This window comes from Pygoscelis adeliae, unplaced genomic scaffold, assembly GCF_000699105.1.
Source record: "Pygoscelis adeliae isolate BGI_AS28 unplaced genomic scaffold, ASM69910v1 Scaffold513, whole genome shotgun sequence".
In the NCBI taxonomy this organism is placed as follows: domain Eukaryota; kingdom Metazoa; phylum Chordata; class Aves; order Sphenisciformes; family Spheniscidae; genus Pygoscelis; species Pygoscelis adeliae.
In genome coordinates this window covers 2,441,000-2,457,002 of record NW_008824591.1, presented here as the reverse complement: position 1 = coordinate 2,457,002, position 16,003 = coordinate 2,441,000, and the positions used below count along the sequence as shown (strand labels likewise).

The 16,003-nt window shown below is 48.1% G+C and overlaps 1 protein-coding gene across 12 annotated transcripts in view; it reads left to right on the top strand.

Annotated features, from left to right (window-relative positions):
• The window catches only part of EPB41 (erythrocyte membrane protein band 4.1), an 85,665-nt gene that overhangs the window by 26,972 nt on the left and 42,690 nt on the right, over nucleotides 1–16,003 (top strand). For all 12 annotated transcript variants that reach the window (XM_009322250.1, XM_009322249.1, XM_009322248.1 and 9 more), the window contains exons 2-4: nucleotides 9,401–9,869; nucleotides 12,239–12,469; nucleotides 14,912–15,016. In XM_009322250.1, the coding sequence (XP_009320525.1) occupies nucleotides 9,408–9,869; nucleotides 12,239–12,469; nucleotides 14,912–15,016 (798 nt within the window). In that variant the 5' untranslated portion in view covers nucleotides 9,401–9,407. The remainder of the gene's footprint in view (nucleotides 1–9,400; nucleotides 9,870–12,238; nucleotides 12,470–14,911; nucleotides 15,017–16,003) is intronic.

Sequence of the window (16,003 nt, the reverse complement as noted above, 5' to 3'; positions counted from 1 at the left end):
AGGGGAGCTTTCTGGAGCGGGTGTCTCCCCACCTCCCTTCTGTGCACGGTGCCAACAGAAGATGCTTTGCAGTTCCTAGTCTTGAGGCAAGGTCAGCAGCTGGCTGGGGGTCTGCATCCCAGTTTGCATTCCCCATTGCTGTGTGCCTTGGGGAGCTGCAGCCAGCTCAGAGAGGGCTCGTGGGCCTTGTGCTTCTGCAGGTTCTTCTGGTTTTGTTAGGGGACTTTAATTAGCTTTTAGTGGTTTCTAAAGCTAAGCTTCATGGTCATGTGAGTTTTCAAACGGTTAAAGTTTGGGTTCTTTCTGTGATCCTGGGAGTATACAGCTTGTGGTTTGTGGTGGGAACAGATTTCTCCTCCTTCATGAGGAGAAATCCTCTCGCTGTCCTGGTGTTGCTGCATGTGATCCTGAGCCCTGGAAGAAGAAGAGGAGACTTCAGAAAAGGGAAAATGCCGAAGGGTGGCAGCTTCTTCAAACAAACCGTTGCCCTTGCTTGGGAGCAAGCGCAGGCTGCTGCTGCTGTGAGTACGATACCTGTGGTGGTATGTTCCCACCCAGTGAAACTCAGCTTTACAAACCTCCCTGCCAGCTGACTCATTCTTCCTGGGCTTGTTAAACCTTTTGCAGCCATCCCAGTCATGTCTCCGGAGCCAGTGGCCATGGTGGGGCTGCGTCATTCCGGGCTGGTGGATGCTGAGGAGGTCTGCAGCTTCTCCATCCCCTGTGTTGCTCTGCAGGTGTAAGCGCCCGGGGCTCGGCTGTCCTGTTGAGAAAACCAAGAACTGAGGAATTTAGTAGGATAACCTGCAGCTGGCCAGTGCCTTCCAGCACTCCTAGGTGGGTGGGGATTGTTAAACTTTAAAAGTGCAATGTTCAGGGCTTGCTCATAATTACTGTAGATGCAATTGTCCCCTTGCAGCCCCCTTCTTCAGTGCTTGTTGCTCGATGGCTGCAGTGAGCACACCAGAGCAAACCGTGTAAAGAAACTCAGCTTTGTGGCTGGCACCAACTCATTAAAACAGCAACAAAACTACATGGCTGCTGCCTCTGGGCAGACCCCTGTATGACTGGTCTAGACAGTGTGTCCTGGGGGTATCCTCCCTGCAGACACTTGCCGGGGAGAATGAGTCTCCTTTGCATTGAGTATTTTTGCAGTGTTGGTGTCACGAGGAGGAGAAGGAATGGCTGATTTACAGGAGAAAAGGTCTTGAAATCAGCTTAGGGTAGCGTAGGTGCTAACTTGTTTAAATATTCTTCATATTCGGTGGCAATCTTGAAGCAGTAAACCCAGCTTAAAGCCCGGGCAGAGGATGCTTTCAGGTAGCTTTTACCTGGGCTTGGTGGAGGGTGAGCCTAGCGTGACTCAGGCCATGCCAGCCCTTCTTGTAAGCTCTTCCCTTAGATAAGTTTAAATGTTGTGCATGTATTGTGCAACTAATAATGCAAAAATAACTGGCGCAATAGGTTATTTTTAATGAATTTTGGGTGTTGTACCAGGGTGTGGCAGATGTATTTGAGGCACTTGGATGAATGCAAATTGTATTGCAGCCATATAACTACAAATCAAGTGGTTAAGCGCGTTGTCCCCAGCACACAGCAGAGGAACGGCTCGCGTGTTATGGGCCGGAGCCGCCGGCACCCGCTGCAGAGCAGCAGCAGGCGATGAAGCCTGTTAGGAGCTTTTAGCATCAGACATCCTCCTGGCTCTCGGTGCTGCAGCGGTACGTACTTGGCAGGTGTGTGTGCACGGGTGGTATTTATCTAGCAGGCAGCTCTTTATCAAAGGAGCGTGCAGGTCCCTCTTGTGTTCTAATTATAGCTTTGGTTTGGAAACAACCAAAGGGAAAATGACAAAAGCAAAAAGCGCTTTACCCCTGTGCTTGAAAAACTGTAAGGAAGGAAAATGAGCCCTGTTATGTTAAACCTTGAGTGTAAATGAGGCACAGTGTGAGTAAACACATCTGTGTTCAAGCGGGGGAAAAAAAAACCTCTAATGAATAATGCATGGCAAAAATCCTCCTATTCAGTTGATTGAGATCTATTGCTTATTTCTGTTTAACTGTTGCTTTAGAAAGCGGTGTGCTGCTGGAGGAAGAAGGCTGTTGTCACGTGCGGCGCTGGCGTTCCCGTCTCTGTTTTGCTGTCGTAGCCACCCTAGGTGTTCCTTCAGTGCAAAGTCAGGAGCGGTTCTGGTGGAGTGACCTGCTGGGATGAAGCCCGCGCGTCCTTGGCTTTGCTCGCTCCTGACAAAGTGCCGCTCGCTCGTGGCGCTCTTGCGAGCGTGCAGGCTGCACTGTTCCCGCTGCTTCTATTTGCACAGATTTTTGGTGCCTGCCTCATTTCGTGTGTGCTGGGCTGCCCACGCTCCCTGCCTCTGCGGAAGGCTGGTGGGACGGAGCAGGCCCCGGGGATGCTATCTGCAAAGCGCAGGTGCCGGAGCTGCCTGCGGGGTGGGGATGGGTGCCGGGGGTCCCTCCCTTCCTCCGCGAGGTCAGGCAGATACCGTCTCCTTCTGCAAAGGAGGGTTTCGGTGCGACTGCCGCCTGCGAGGCTGAGCTCGTGGTTTGCTCCGCGGGGAGGGGTTTGGTGCAGTCGAGGGGTTTGGAGGCTTGTTTCTGCAGAGGGAAAGCTTCGGCAGGCACCGTGCATTCGAGGCAAAATGTTGTTTCTGCTCTGATGTCTGTTGAAGCAGGGGAAGGGAACCCCGAGAGTCACTTCTGCTGCTCCCTACGGGATAGGAAGCAACACTTGTATTAAACTGACAGTTTTCTTAGTCTTTTTAGCAAACTACTGATCTGCTTCTGCGTTGCAGCAGGAGAAGGGATAGTCTATGAGCAGCTTTCGTTTGCTGGCAGCCTGGTGCGTGTGCCTTCTCCATGGCTCTGTTCTGGGTCCAACTGCTCCAAGTACAAGTGAGTTTTCTTAACAGGTCCCACATTAGCGGCTTTTCCAAACCCATTGCTGTAGACAAAGCTCCAGTGACAAATACATGTTTTCATTTAGATTTCAGTGCTTTACCGATGAGCAGTGCCCGTGAATTCCTGCGTAAGGAATTCTGTAGCATCCAGGAGGATTTCTGAGGATAGAGGGGAGGAGCTCCCAGCTCCCTTTGGTTGTAATGCACTTACTGCTCCATTTAGTCAGGTCATTTTATAAGCCCAGTCTTCAATTTGACATAAATGATTTGCTTTCAGCAGATGGTGAGCTACTATTTTTTGCCCTCATTTAAATAGGAAAGCTGTACGATACCAGAAGATGAAAGAAGGGCATGGTGCTGCCGACATACAGTAGATTATGAGGGCTGGTCTTGTGAGAATTAAATCCGTGTGGTTGTAATGTGCCATCTGTGTTGTGTTGGGTGGTTTATTTTTCCCCTGTTCGATGAGGCTCCTGAAGTCTCCTGTTACCCTCTGGGTAAGGCAGCATTGCTGGCTGAGCAACAGCATCCCTTTTGTTCAGGACCCAAAGTATCAGCACAAAAAGGCGATGCACGTTAATGCTAACAGTGGTTATAAAATGCCAGTGCTAATTATTCCTCTAATAAAATATATTAAATAATTTTTGAAAGGTTCTGGTGCTTTACAGTATTTTAAAGTTGTTTGAATTTCTTAGTGAGAGGCTGATTTTATTGCATTTGAATTTCTTATTTTGTTTAAGCATCACCACCCCCACCCCCCCAAACCAGTTCTCTGCTGTCTTTTTCTAACTGTAGTAAAAATCACGTGTAGGATGTGTTACTCGAACACACGCGTGGGGCGAGTCCTGCTTGTGGTGGTTGCAGTTTCCTCCTCTCCCACCCACAGACGCAGCTTTGTTGCACATGCACCAGGTCTTGAAAAAACTGAATTTTCAGCCTGCGCAATCTATTTCAGAGCAATGTTCTGTGTAGTTTCCCTGGTGAATTGTGTGCTTTTCACACATATTATGAAATGGGAAGGAATGCGTTTTTAAAAAAAACCCACACTGTTGCTGAAACTATTTGATTTTTGCCTATTTTTAGCAGAAATTTCTTTCTTATCATTGTCTCCAGCTCTTGCTGGAGCTGTAGCATTCAGTGAAGCCCCACATTTTTGGGTAGGAAGGTCAAGACAGTTTGTTCCAGCAGCGTGATTACCATTATCTGGTGTTGGGCATCATTGCGAAATGGTTTGTGTTTCCGAGAAATGAACCTTCCCGGCGGACAGTCCTTTTTCTTCTCTCTCTGAAAGACTAAAACACTGGGAATTAAGTAAGTTATGGCATGAGCCATAAATCGTTTTTCCAGGCTTGGAAGCAGGGATAAGTTAGATTTTACTATTACTGTGCTTATTTGTGTGCCTAAATAAGAGAGGCTGGAGCACGCTGACAGGTAGGAGACAGTGATAGACATGTATCTAAATATTAGTGTTTCTTTGAGCCTCTGTAACTTGTCACGAAACAACCCAAACGAGCAGCATCCTTATTTCCAGAGAACTAACTCATCATCACTTAATGACAACCTTCCGGGAGCACAGGCGCAGTGAGTGGGTAATTCTGCATCCTCCAGGCTTGAAGGCTTTCTCAACAGGGATCTACTGGGATCTGTTGAGCTACTCTAAAATCCACATTTTAGATAAATTGTTGTGCGTGTGTGCGGGCGGGAAAAGGGGAATGGTTTGACTGGAGGGTGGTTGTCTTTCGACGCCTGCAAGAGCAGAGCCCGTGGAACGGTGTGGGGTTGAAACCGAGTTTTGCTGTCTTCTGCTCACCGAATACTAATTAGCGTTGGATCAAACCCTGGATGTTAGGAACAGGATGAGCAATGAGCCATTGTACTCCTTTTAAGCCTTAAGTCTCTTTTGTTTAAAGGATCTTGATGCAGAAAAGCAGAGTGAGTGTATAGGTGACGACAAGCCTGCAGAGATGCTGTGTGTTGCCTACAGCCATGTCCTTGGATAGAAACGGGGGTGAGCCCTGAGGCTGGGGGGGGGGCTTGGGATATTCGGGTGGCTGGAGGGTCTGCTGTGCAGGGCACAACAGGTTCATAAGGTGCCCCTGTAGCCGTTCGCTTTGACGTTTGGTGTTCAGAGATGCTGATACCTTTTCAGAAGAGTTGTGCGGGGCTCCCTCTTCATCATCGAAGCACTGATGTTCCCGGTAGTGCTGTGGGATACTTGGAGGTCCAGGTCCTCTTCTGGGGGCTGATCTGGTGCAGGTGAAGGGGGGTGCTGTTGGTGGGAAGGTCAACCTGCGGTGCAGGTCTCGAGTGGGAGAAGCCTCTTCTCCCCAGAGGCTGCTCTGGGTGTGTTTAATTACCTTTTCTTCAGATTGCTTCCTGGTGCTAAAGTCTGGAGTAGGATGTTCTTAAACTTAAAAATGCTTAAATATAAATACATACTTGAACTCTTTTCTGATGAGATTTTTACTCTGAAATCTCTATGTGGGATCATATCTAAGTTTTGCTGTGATTTGCTTATTTCCGTAGCGTTAAACGCCTTCTCTGCACTAGACTTGTGAAGAGTCTGCCTTTTACAGGCTGTCTGGCACCAAACCCTCATCCTCTACCAAAAAAATCCCCAAATCCAGCATTTACAAGTGTGGCAGCTCAGAGCAGGAGGTGAGCAGCACTGCTTGGGTGCTTCTACAAGAGCAGAGCATCCTCTGCCGGCATCCAGGGAGCTCCTGAAGCACCTGCAGGCTCTGCAGAGTTGCCTTGCGGAATAGCGATGGGAGAAAATTTAGTTTAAAAAAACCAAACAAACAAAAAACCAAACCAACCTGCTTGTGGTTTGGCTGCGGGCAGTGCTTTCTCCAAATAATGAGTTGAAGAGCAGCAGAGCGGGAACCTCGCTCTTCATGTCAGCTGTGCTGTGGGCTAGGTTGGAAACAAAATGCTGCTTAGCAAACATCTCTGTGCGGCAAAGGTGCTTTTTTTTTTTTTTTTTTAAATAATACGGCCTCTGGTTTTTTTTCTTTGTTTACAGATCTCTTTGTTTTTGGTCTGGGGAAACCATTTCTGAACATAAAACTTCAAAGGGAGGGAACCAGCTGTGAGCCCACGCAGCGGCCGAGCGCGCTTGGGTCTTGCAGCAAGATGTTTGCCCGCACCCAGTGAGTTACTGGTGCTGGCGGCCGCTATGAAATGTTTATTGGGAAGGGGCGGGAAGGGAAGGGCTCCCACGTGCCCATCTCCGCATCCCCAGCCCTGCTGAGGGGTTCTGGCCGAGCTGTGAGGTGGTTCCTGGGGGATGGAGGAAAGACGCGGAGATGTTTGCTCATTGCCAGCGAGACCCACCTTCCCGCACCAGGAAAGGTCTGCGACTGCGGCTTTGAAATCCAAACAAGTAAACATTTCTTGTTCCAGAAAGGTTGGTATTTAAAGAGAGAAAACTACTTCCAGAGGAAATGTTTGTTTGTCGACTGTCCCTCTTGTTTACTGTGGCTGATAAGAGCTGCTCTTCAGCTGTGCCCTCCCTGCAGTCGTCATTTCAAGAGCCTCAATTCTTTTTTATTTTCAAGAGCAATGCGCTTCCAGTGTGTGTTTAGATAATGATTCTTACAAATGTATTTATTCAAAACAAACACAGTAGGAAGCAACTACAAAGCAGACTGCTCTGGCAGCTGGTGCAAAAGGGAGCTCGCTATTTTCATGGGTTCGTGGTGGGACAGTCTTGCAACGCATCTATCCCTGTGCAAGCCGGGGCATCAGGAGCTTTGCCCTGGGAGTTGGCCATGGCATCCTGCCATGCCAGGCCTGCCAGGCCATGCATGTCCTGCATCGTGGGCTTGGGGTGATGTGCATTTGGCTGAATGTAGCTTGTTGCCCGCTGCACCACCTTGTAGCATCTCTAGGAGTTTTTGGAGAGCTGTTGATAACGTGAATTGGCTGCGTGGTGGCTGGGGTGACTCTGCAGACGGAGTCGTGTGTTGCTAACGGGGCCAGCAGCATCCACGCGCGCTAGCAAGGGATCATGGGAGGAACAGAAACAACAGCAAGAGCTGCAGGAGCAAGTCACCGGCTGCTGCGTCCGCAAACTGATCGCAGCCCTGTGCCCCCCCATGAGTGCGCAGCCCCTTCAAAACCTCTCCTGAACCGAACTGCGGATGTTTCTGGTTTAGGGGAGAAGGAAATTCAGCGTTGCAGATTGTTTTTTCCTTTCTCTCCGAAGTGAGTGGCAGGCGCGAAGCTGTCCCCTCCTCAAGGGTGGTGGTGGGAGCCAGCGGGATGCTGTGTGAATCCGTCGTAGCCTTTCATTTAACTTGGATTTTACAGCTTTCTCACAGAGCCTGTTCCGTGATAATCTTGCAAAAACAAACTCCTGCGAGACTGCTGGGGAAACGAGGTGGCATAATGCCCAACTCAACAGCGTTTTGGAGAATTACCCTTGCGTGCTCTCGCTGCCTTGGTTGGGCTATGCCAAGCTGTCTGGTCTTCTCCTGTGCAAAGCACCGGAGGAGGAGAACCGATGCAGTGTGGTTTTCTGCGCATCTGCGTCTCCATCTAGCTCGGAGCCTTGACGCATCTGGGTTTTGGCACCATCTTTGCCTTGCGATGTCCCTGGTGCATCAGGTGCCCGCGGATGCCCGTGCAGGCTGTCTGCTCTCGAATGCCCGTTTTCTCAGTGCAGGTAGAAAGCTGCTGTTTCAGTGGCCTCCACCTCTCCGTTGGGTTTGGAGAAACCCAGAGCAGCTCACTGAGGGGAGATGGTGTGTAGGGCATGAGGCTTTAAACCTGGCTTCTGCAGGAGACCAGGCTAAAATGGGCCCTGCAGCTCATCCCCAAAGTTGGCTGGTGGGGCTAAGTCCAAGTGAAGAGGTTTCACAGAGTTCAGAGAGCCTGTCCCAAATCTGATGCAGCTCCAGATCACTCCGATGGGAGCACAGACCTTGCGGGTCACCATCCCTGCTTTTACAAAAGACCTCCCTGCAAAAAAAACCCAAAAAACTAAAACTGAAAACAAAACAAACCTTGTAAGCCCAGGAAATTTGCATCGCTGGGGAAACAAATTCAGTGAAGTTCTCTAATGCTGCTTTGTTTTAACCTCAGCTTTAAGAATAATAGTAAGCTTTTGCATTAAATGCAGGGGAAGAGTACTTTGGAAAGCTAGGAGGGCTTTTCTCTTTCAAGCACTCTGGTTATTTTGGCAATCAGGATGAGTTAAATTAAAATTGTTGAATGCAATAATATGTAGGAGGGTGACATCTTGAAGTGTTTCTTAATTTTAAGTATGTGTTTTGAGCAAATGTTTGTATGCCGAGGCTTGGGCTGGTGGGATTGAAAGGCGTATTGGATTATATGCTATTTGCTCTGTGCAAGCAGTGGCAATTTATTGCTGCAGATACATGTGATGCAACGTGCAAAGATTAGTTCTATCCTCTCTACAGCATGATTATTTTGGGTCCTCTTTATACCTTAAATAGATATTCTTCTCATGTGATTTCCACCTTTTTGTGTCAACAGCCCAGGCTAAAGTTGAAATAAACGCTGCATCAGCTTGATAGCACAGGCTCTGAAGAAATCTGCTCTCTGTTATGGGCGTTGTTTGGAAGCCGTTTCCTCTTACATTTTTCCAATGTGCAATGCAAAGATCTTGTGAATCCTGAAGCCTGCTCTGTTTCACTGGACCTTTCTTGTGCAGATCAATGTAGTTGATCAACACTGATGAGTCCCATCTGGAGCAGAGCATCAGTGTGGTTCATCATGTTTAAATATCCCCTTTTTTAGTTCATGGTGAGGATCTGTGGCCTCTTTCAGGGACATTTAGAAGTGAGGAGCTGTTAAAATTTGTTTCGGCCGTGCAATTTTTGACTCTCAAGTAGCAGATTTCTCCCTCCAGTTGCGGTTGTGGAGAAGGATGCTCTAACACAGCAAGCCATCGCAGGCCGTCTGGGATTTTGGCATGGCGTGGTAGGAGGAAGGTTGCCTGCTCATGTGTGTGTTCTCATATGGTTGGACTCGATGATCTTTTAGAGGTCTTTTCCAACCTAAATGATTCTATGATTCTCATCTGCTCCGCTCCCACAGCCAGTACTGCCAGAGGGGAACAGGGACTTGGAGGAAGAGAGGACCTCAGGACAGCCCTGTGGGGCAAGACCTCCTGCCATCTCCTCCCCTTTCCCTAATCTTGTTTCCGTTTTTCAGTCATTTGCTCTTGTCAGGCTGCAGACCTGGTGCCAGGGCATTCAGCGGTTTGGAGTCGGCGTCATCCAAATGGTGGAAGATGCATGGGCAAATGTCGATAGAGATGTTTCTATCAAAGCAAACCTTAGCAAAATGAATGATTTGTTTGCTCTTAGTGACTTTGTAGGCCGGAGTTGGCAGGACATGGTGCTGTGACTGGGGAACGTGGCGTGTCTGTGCTTGTGGCTTGGTTTGAATAGCTTAATGCAAACTTAAATATTGGAAAGCTCTTGACTGAGACCTTTCGCACCTCTCTTACAGCATCATCATGACAACAGAGAAGAGTCTAGCGGCGGACGCTGACAATTCAGAGCAGCAGCAAGCCAAGGAGGAGGAAGGAGCTGCTGAAACACAAAAACAAGAGGCTTCCCTAGAAGAAGGGGCTCAGCAGACGTCGGAGGGACAGCCTGCAGCAGGGCAGAAGCAGAAGGCCTCCAACGGCGATACGCCCACGCACGAGGAGCAGAGCAAGAAGGAGCGCCGCACCTCCGAGGGCCGGGGTCTCTCCCGCCTCTTCTCATCCTTTCTCAGGAGGCCCAAGTCTCAGGTGTCTGAAGAGGACAAAGACACTGATGCTCCTAAAGAGGCGGGAGGGGACCAGAAAGACCTGGGATTAGGAGCCAGCCCTGATGAAGACATCCTGGTGAAAGCCCCAATTGCAGCTCCTGAGCCTGAGCTCAAAACCGATCCATCACTAGATCTCCATTCCCTAAGCAGTGCAGAAACACAGGTAAAACACCCTGCTCCACGTGGCATGCTCCCTTCTGTTCTTGAAAACATGTCTTTTCAGCCAAAACTATAAAAACTTCATATCCTAGGATGGTAAGCTTGGTCAGAAAAACTCATGAGATGCTAAAAAGGCTTTTGTCAGCTCCCCGTGTTGCATCTCTTACTTCCCACTCTTGCATTCCTGTATCAGACTGTCCTGCAAAGTACCTGCTCCTGAAATTGTGCTCACACTTCACAGTATAAATTAAAACGCCCCGTGCTGACTCTTTACTCTGCTGAGGCGTGGGAAGTCACATCAGAACTAGGGTTCAAATTCATAATTCACGACGGAGCGGTTGCTCGTCGGGATGTCCTTGGTGTGTGCAGAATAAAGGCAGGTCAGTGGCGTGAGGTGGGGATTGCAAGAGGACGTGGATTTGGGAGAGGGTTTCTTCAACTTCAAGGAGCACAAACGTGGCATTTCAGGACTTGGTCATCTGTTCAGTCCGGGCTGGTGCTGAGCCTGCCAAATACAAATATTTTCTGCTTATGCATCATGTAGACAGGGATTTCTGCACAGCACGTGGGCTGAACCCAGCTCCTAGTAGCCGTCTGATGTCTACTCTTTACAGCCAGGGTCATTTTTCATGCAAAATTTAAAGTTTTTAAAGCATGGTAGAAACCGAGGCAGACACACCCAGAGGGAGACATTCACAAAGCTGCAGGGGGTTATTGATTAGAGGGCATTGGATGCCCTCTCTTACTCCTTGGGTGATTGCAGCTCTGCCGTTACTAGTGTGGCTGCCTGGAGTTAGAGAAAGGCGGGTGCCCCTTCTCTGGAGATGGGGATTTCTTACAACCCAACCAACCTGTGTGTATTGCTGGAGTCATAGCACATTCGTGGTAAAATCTGGATTACTTGCCCCCTGCCTGAAGTTTTGGATGGGCTCCAGAGAGGTGTTACATATCTGCAAACTCTGACTTTTGGAGCAGTACTTTACAAGTTAGAGCATTGCCAACCATAGGCAGTAATTGTAAATCCACCTCCTTAAACTTACAAAGTTGTAGAGAAGGTAGTAGGTAACACCTTTTTCTTTCTTTTCCCAAATTTCTGAGCCTGTGAAAACCATGGGATGATCTCTGCTCGTGTTTTGTACCTCTGAGGGTTGGGATTAGCAGAATGGGGAGGAGCTGGAAATTTTCAGGCAGTTTCAGCCCAGAAATTGTGTCTTCAAGAGGAAATGCATGATTTCTTTCTCTGTTTAACTCTGATTTGCTGCTTCTGAGCACATGTGAGTGTGCACCCACAGCCTTCCTTCACCATGGGCTGTTCGTTTCAGACGAAGCATTTGTGCCTTTTTTTTTTTTTTTAGTTCTTAATTTAGATCAACGTCAGTGGCTTTTTGAACTGTGACACTCGGCAGATATTTCTGCTGTGAAAGCATTTGCGAAGTGCTGCCTGTTTGATAAATGCTGACCAACGGGCATTACGAGCTTTGACTGATTCCCTGCCTCCGATTGTCCTGGCCCTGGTGGAACAGAAGTCAGCAGCTTGTGGACATTATTTAGTTTTTAAATACCTCCGTGCAGTTGTGCCTGGGTGTGATTTCATGAGATGTGATGGGCTGAAAAGGCAGGGTTTTGCTCTTCCTCTGCCGTGGCTGCGTGCTCCTGCTGCATTGAGCCACTTCCAGCACTTGTCAGAGCCTGCCGTGAACTCGTTTAACCTGCTGAAATGGCAGTGGAAAAAAAACCCCAACTTCCTTCCTCCTCCTGTCCCCAAACTGCATCTCTTTCTGCTATTTTAGTGAGTTAAACTGGCTTGCAAAGTGCTTCAGTAGGCAAAGGCAGAGTGGTATGAAGGCTGCCTTCCCTTTTTGGTGGCAGAGAGCTGCTCGGTCAGCTCAGACGGCCGTGAAATCTCAGCACTGACCCCCGCTTTTAATGCCACTGCTGCATTACCGAGTGCTCCAGTGCACTGGAGCAAAGCCCAGGGCGGCAGTGGGAGTGTGGGGGCACGTGCAGTGGGTGCGCTGGGTGTCTTGCCTAGGAGGAGAAAAACTTACTGGTCCAAAAGGTGCTGCTGTTAAGACCGTGAAGATTTGCATGATGTAATCTGCCCTGATTTCTCTAATCAACCCTTTTTTCTTTTTTATTACATACTTTATTAAATGAGGACTTGAGAATGACTTGAAGGTCTTTAAAAATCAGTATCATTACCTTGCTCATCCAAGCTGCTGCTCCAGGTCCTGGGTTACACATTTAAGTCAGATAACTAATTCTGGGGTGAGATCCCAGCCCTGCAGTGCACCTATGCGATGCTTGTTTCATGTGATGGTTTTTTTTGCTTGACACGTCTAAATTGCAACTTGGGTGATGTGGGGGTTTCAGCCTGCGCAGGAGGAGAGGAGGGACGACGACGAGCCGGACAGCAGAGACCTTGGGGGCAAGGAAGGGGGGGAAGCGAAGGAAGAGTGCGCCAAGCCAGAGCCGAAACAAGAGACTCCGGAGACCAAAGCGGAGAAGGATTTGAAAGCTGCCCAGAGAACAGTAAAAAGACACAGAAACATGTACTGCAAAGTCGTCTTGCTGGATGACACCATTTTTGAGTGTGCTGTGGATGTAAGTACTTGTGGGGTTTGCTTCTGCTTCTCTTTGCCCTCTCCCTTCTCCTCCCCTTGAAAAATCACCACAAACACCATTTAGCAGGGCTCTAATTTGCTGCCAGTGAATTACATGACAGGCTTTACTGCAGAACAATCTTGCTGTAAGCTATAACAGCTTATTTAGTGTGTTGTAAAAATCTCTGGGTGCCTAGGAATCTCTCTTTTTATTGTTCTACAATTTCCAGGGTGCCTTGCTTTCTAAAGGTGGGGAGAAGCTTAAAGAAAAAAAAGTTATCTTACTTGCTGTTCATCTTCTCTCTCATTTGTATCCCAGACTAGAGTTTAGGTTTTTGTGTTAGGTTGGCATGCCTAAATATCTTCTGCCCCTTTCCTTTGAATAAAATGGGTTGTCAAGTTGATTTGTGCTTTTCTGTTCACCCAAGGTACCTTCACTTATCAGGGTGCTGGCTAACATAACTCCTGGAGCTTGGATGTAAAGAAAAACATGCTGTGTTTAGCCTGCAGTTGAATATATTTGCAGTAAACAATTTAAAATTATTATGTTGACTTACAGCACTGCAAACCCCTTCATCTGAGAGCTCTTCTTCTGCTTTATTTTGTGCATTCTCTCACAGGGCCGTCTTGCTGTCAGGGCAATAAAAAGCTCGCAGAAATCCCCATTTCAGTATTGAAGCACTTGTCCAGAATATTAATAATCTGGTACTTAACCATTCGAGCATACTTCCATCAGCTTGTTTTTCCCCAGTCCCGCTGGCTAAATGGGCCAGGAGAGGGTATCTGGGCACAGGGCGCCTTGTGAAAGCGGTTACCTTGGGTGATCCTGGGCAAGTAGGTCAGCGCCGGCCGTTTGTGTAACGGCGTCGCTGCTGTTATTGCCCGGGATCAGCTCGGAGCATCACCGCCCCGATGGTCTTCCCCACCTGCAGCCAGCCTTTGCCAGGGATTTTGTGTGCAGCCCCCGAAAAGAAACTGTTCCCCGAAACGTTGGTGGCAGCGTCTCCGCCGGTGTCAGCTTGCTGTGGCTTTGTGCATGAGTTTGCTGCAGCGATGCCTTCAAATACCAGCAGGCTGCACGGACGCTGTTGGTGGGAGGGCTGGTGGTGGTGTGGTTGGTCCTGACTCGAGCAGGGTGGTAGAAGTCTCTTTCTGTACGTCCGGAGAGTGGTGATGGGCACTGCGGAGAGGATTAGGAGGGGCTGCTGTGTCGGTGAGACCCTCTTGACTTGACAAGTACCCTTGGCTTTAACGCCAGTATAATCCTACTCTAGCATTTTGAGAACTTATTAAGACTTAATTGGGAAGGAATTGCAAAGGTGTAGGCAAAGACCAGCACAAAGGCCTTTCTCCAAGAAGAATAAGTGCTTTCAGGCATCCTTTCCAATTGACAGCCATGGGAGGTTTTTAATTCCTGAATGTCTTTCAGTGCCAATTCCTTGAGAAATATCCAGGCTAACACATGCACTGTGTTACCTATAGAGTTGCAACGTATGCACTAAGGACCTTACAGCTGAAGGACTGGAATAAAACAAACCTATGGTCTTCAATCAGTTGCCATGCAAATATGACTGAAAGGAGAGATGCGGGCCCAAGCAATATGCATTAGTAAAGCTTATTTTGCGTCACTGGAACTGCACTTTCTTTTTAGCAAAGCCTCCAATAGAATTAGCTGCTTCTGGTTACCATAGTTTTGTGCCTCAGGGATGTTTTCCTTCATGCTTTCGGACTAAAAGGGTATCTGTTCCTAGGGCCAGTTCTCTCCTGCAGGATTTGGGGAAAAAAAAAAAAAAAAAGAGGAGATAGGAATGCTCAAAGTGTGTTTCTGGAGGCAAGAAGTTGTGTGCTAAGCAGCTTTCCGTGCATAAGGCAAAACTGGAGAAGCTGGGTTTCATCAGCAGATCGGGTTGATGAAAAGGTCACGAAATGCTGGTCTTTGCTTCTCAGACGCTGTTTCTTTTGTGACCCTCCTGAGCCAGCTTGCCCCCAAAATGGGGGACTATAGCAGTGGGTTGCAGCAGCAGTTTCATACCCCGCGTTGATCATCTTCTGATCAGTGCCTGATTGACAGCCTGGAGCTGGGAGATACCAGTGCAGCAGATGTACTTTGGGAGGGAGAATCGCTACCGATCCTTGGTGTTTACTGAGTTGTGTTGAGAAGCTCAGCTTTAGGGGGGCTTCAGACACGGAGCTAGTGGTAGCAGAGAGACCCACTGCAGTTCCCATTGCCTCTCCGGTTTGAATTTCTATGCCTGATGCTCTTTCCTATAAGGGGTGCTTGCTCAGAAAAGGCCGGGAGATCTGATTTGGAGCTACTCAGGACTTCTTTCCCTTCTTGATAACATACAGTGTGGTTTGATTACATTCCCTTTCTCCCCTCTCCCGTGAACGAGGGCAGGCAAAAACCAGCCCGTCCTACAGAATTTCTTTTGTCTATTTGCAGAAACACGCCAAGGGGCAGGATCTACTTAAAAAAGTCTGTGACCACCTCAATCTCCTGGAAGAAGACTACTTTGGTTTGGCCATATGGGACACGCCGACCTCCAGGGTAAGCAGCTGCTGTTGCGTGGGTGTTCTGCACCGGGGTGGGTTCAGCTCTTTCAAAAGGATAATCTCCCCTGGGGAGGAGGTGGTGCATAAGCTCTTCTTAAAACTCCTTTTGGTGTCCTCCCCAAAAAAGGACTAAGAGGGTCATCACAGAGGCAGAAATTGTGAATAAATGACTACAGGAGTGTGGATTTTAGTTAAAAAGCTACATGAACTTGTATCTTCACCTGGAGAAAATTCATTATATTAGTTTACTGCAAAATGATGCCATTAATTTGTAAAACTATAGCTCAAGAAGTTAGGGGAAGATGAGGCTTTTCTCACTGTAGAAAAGCAGCAGGGTTTGTTTTTTTTTATTGTGATTTTAAGAATAGGTTAACCACTCTTAGGCTATAGAAGATGAGTCTGAATGTCGACACACTGCAGGGGAACTTCACAGTCCTGGAGCCTGCGCTCACCAAAGGTGTAAGGCTGAGCAGTCGGCAGGAGTAAAAGCTGGCTGCCCTGGCACTGGTGTCATTTTTTTGTAATGTTTGGTCGGAGCCATCCAGAGCCGTTTTGAGTCGAAGCTTTGCCTTGCGAAAAAACACACGTGGCTCTTCATCCCAAAACTCTTACTCATACGGTTTCAGTTTAAGGTCTTTGTTTGGTTAGGCTCAAGCAGCGTCTTATCTTTTAAATCCTTGGTTACGCTTTAACTCAAGCAATTACTCAAGCAATTACTCAAGCTCTGTTTCATGAAGCTAGCCAAAAGTGTGCTAAATTGAAATCAGGGGCCCACTTTTATGTCCTTTAGACCAGTTACGCTGGTCCACATTCTGACTAGTCTCGTGCTTCACCTACAGCAGTCACTTACAGGCCAGGTTACCGTGGCTGACAGACATTTGTCATTAAATACTTAATAATTGCAAGTGTGAATTTTTAATACACAGGCAAAACAACACCCCATCGCTATTTGAGGCAGGCAGAGCTCTGTCTTGGGTTTGTT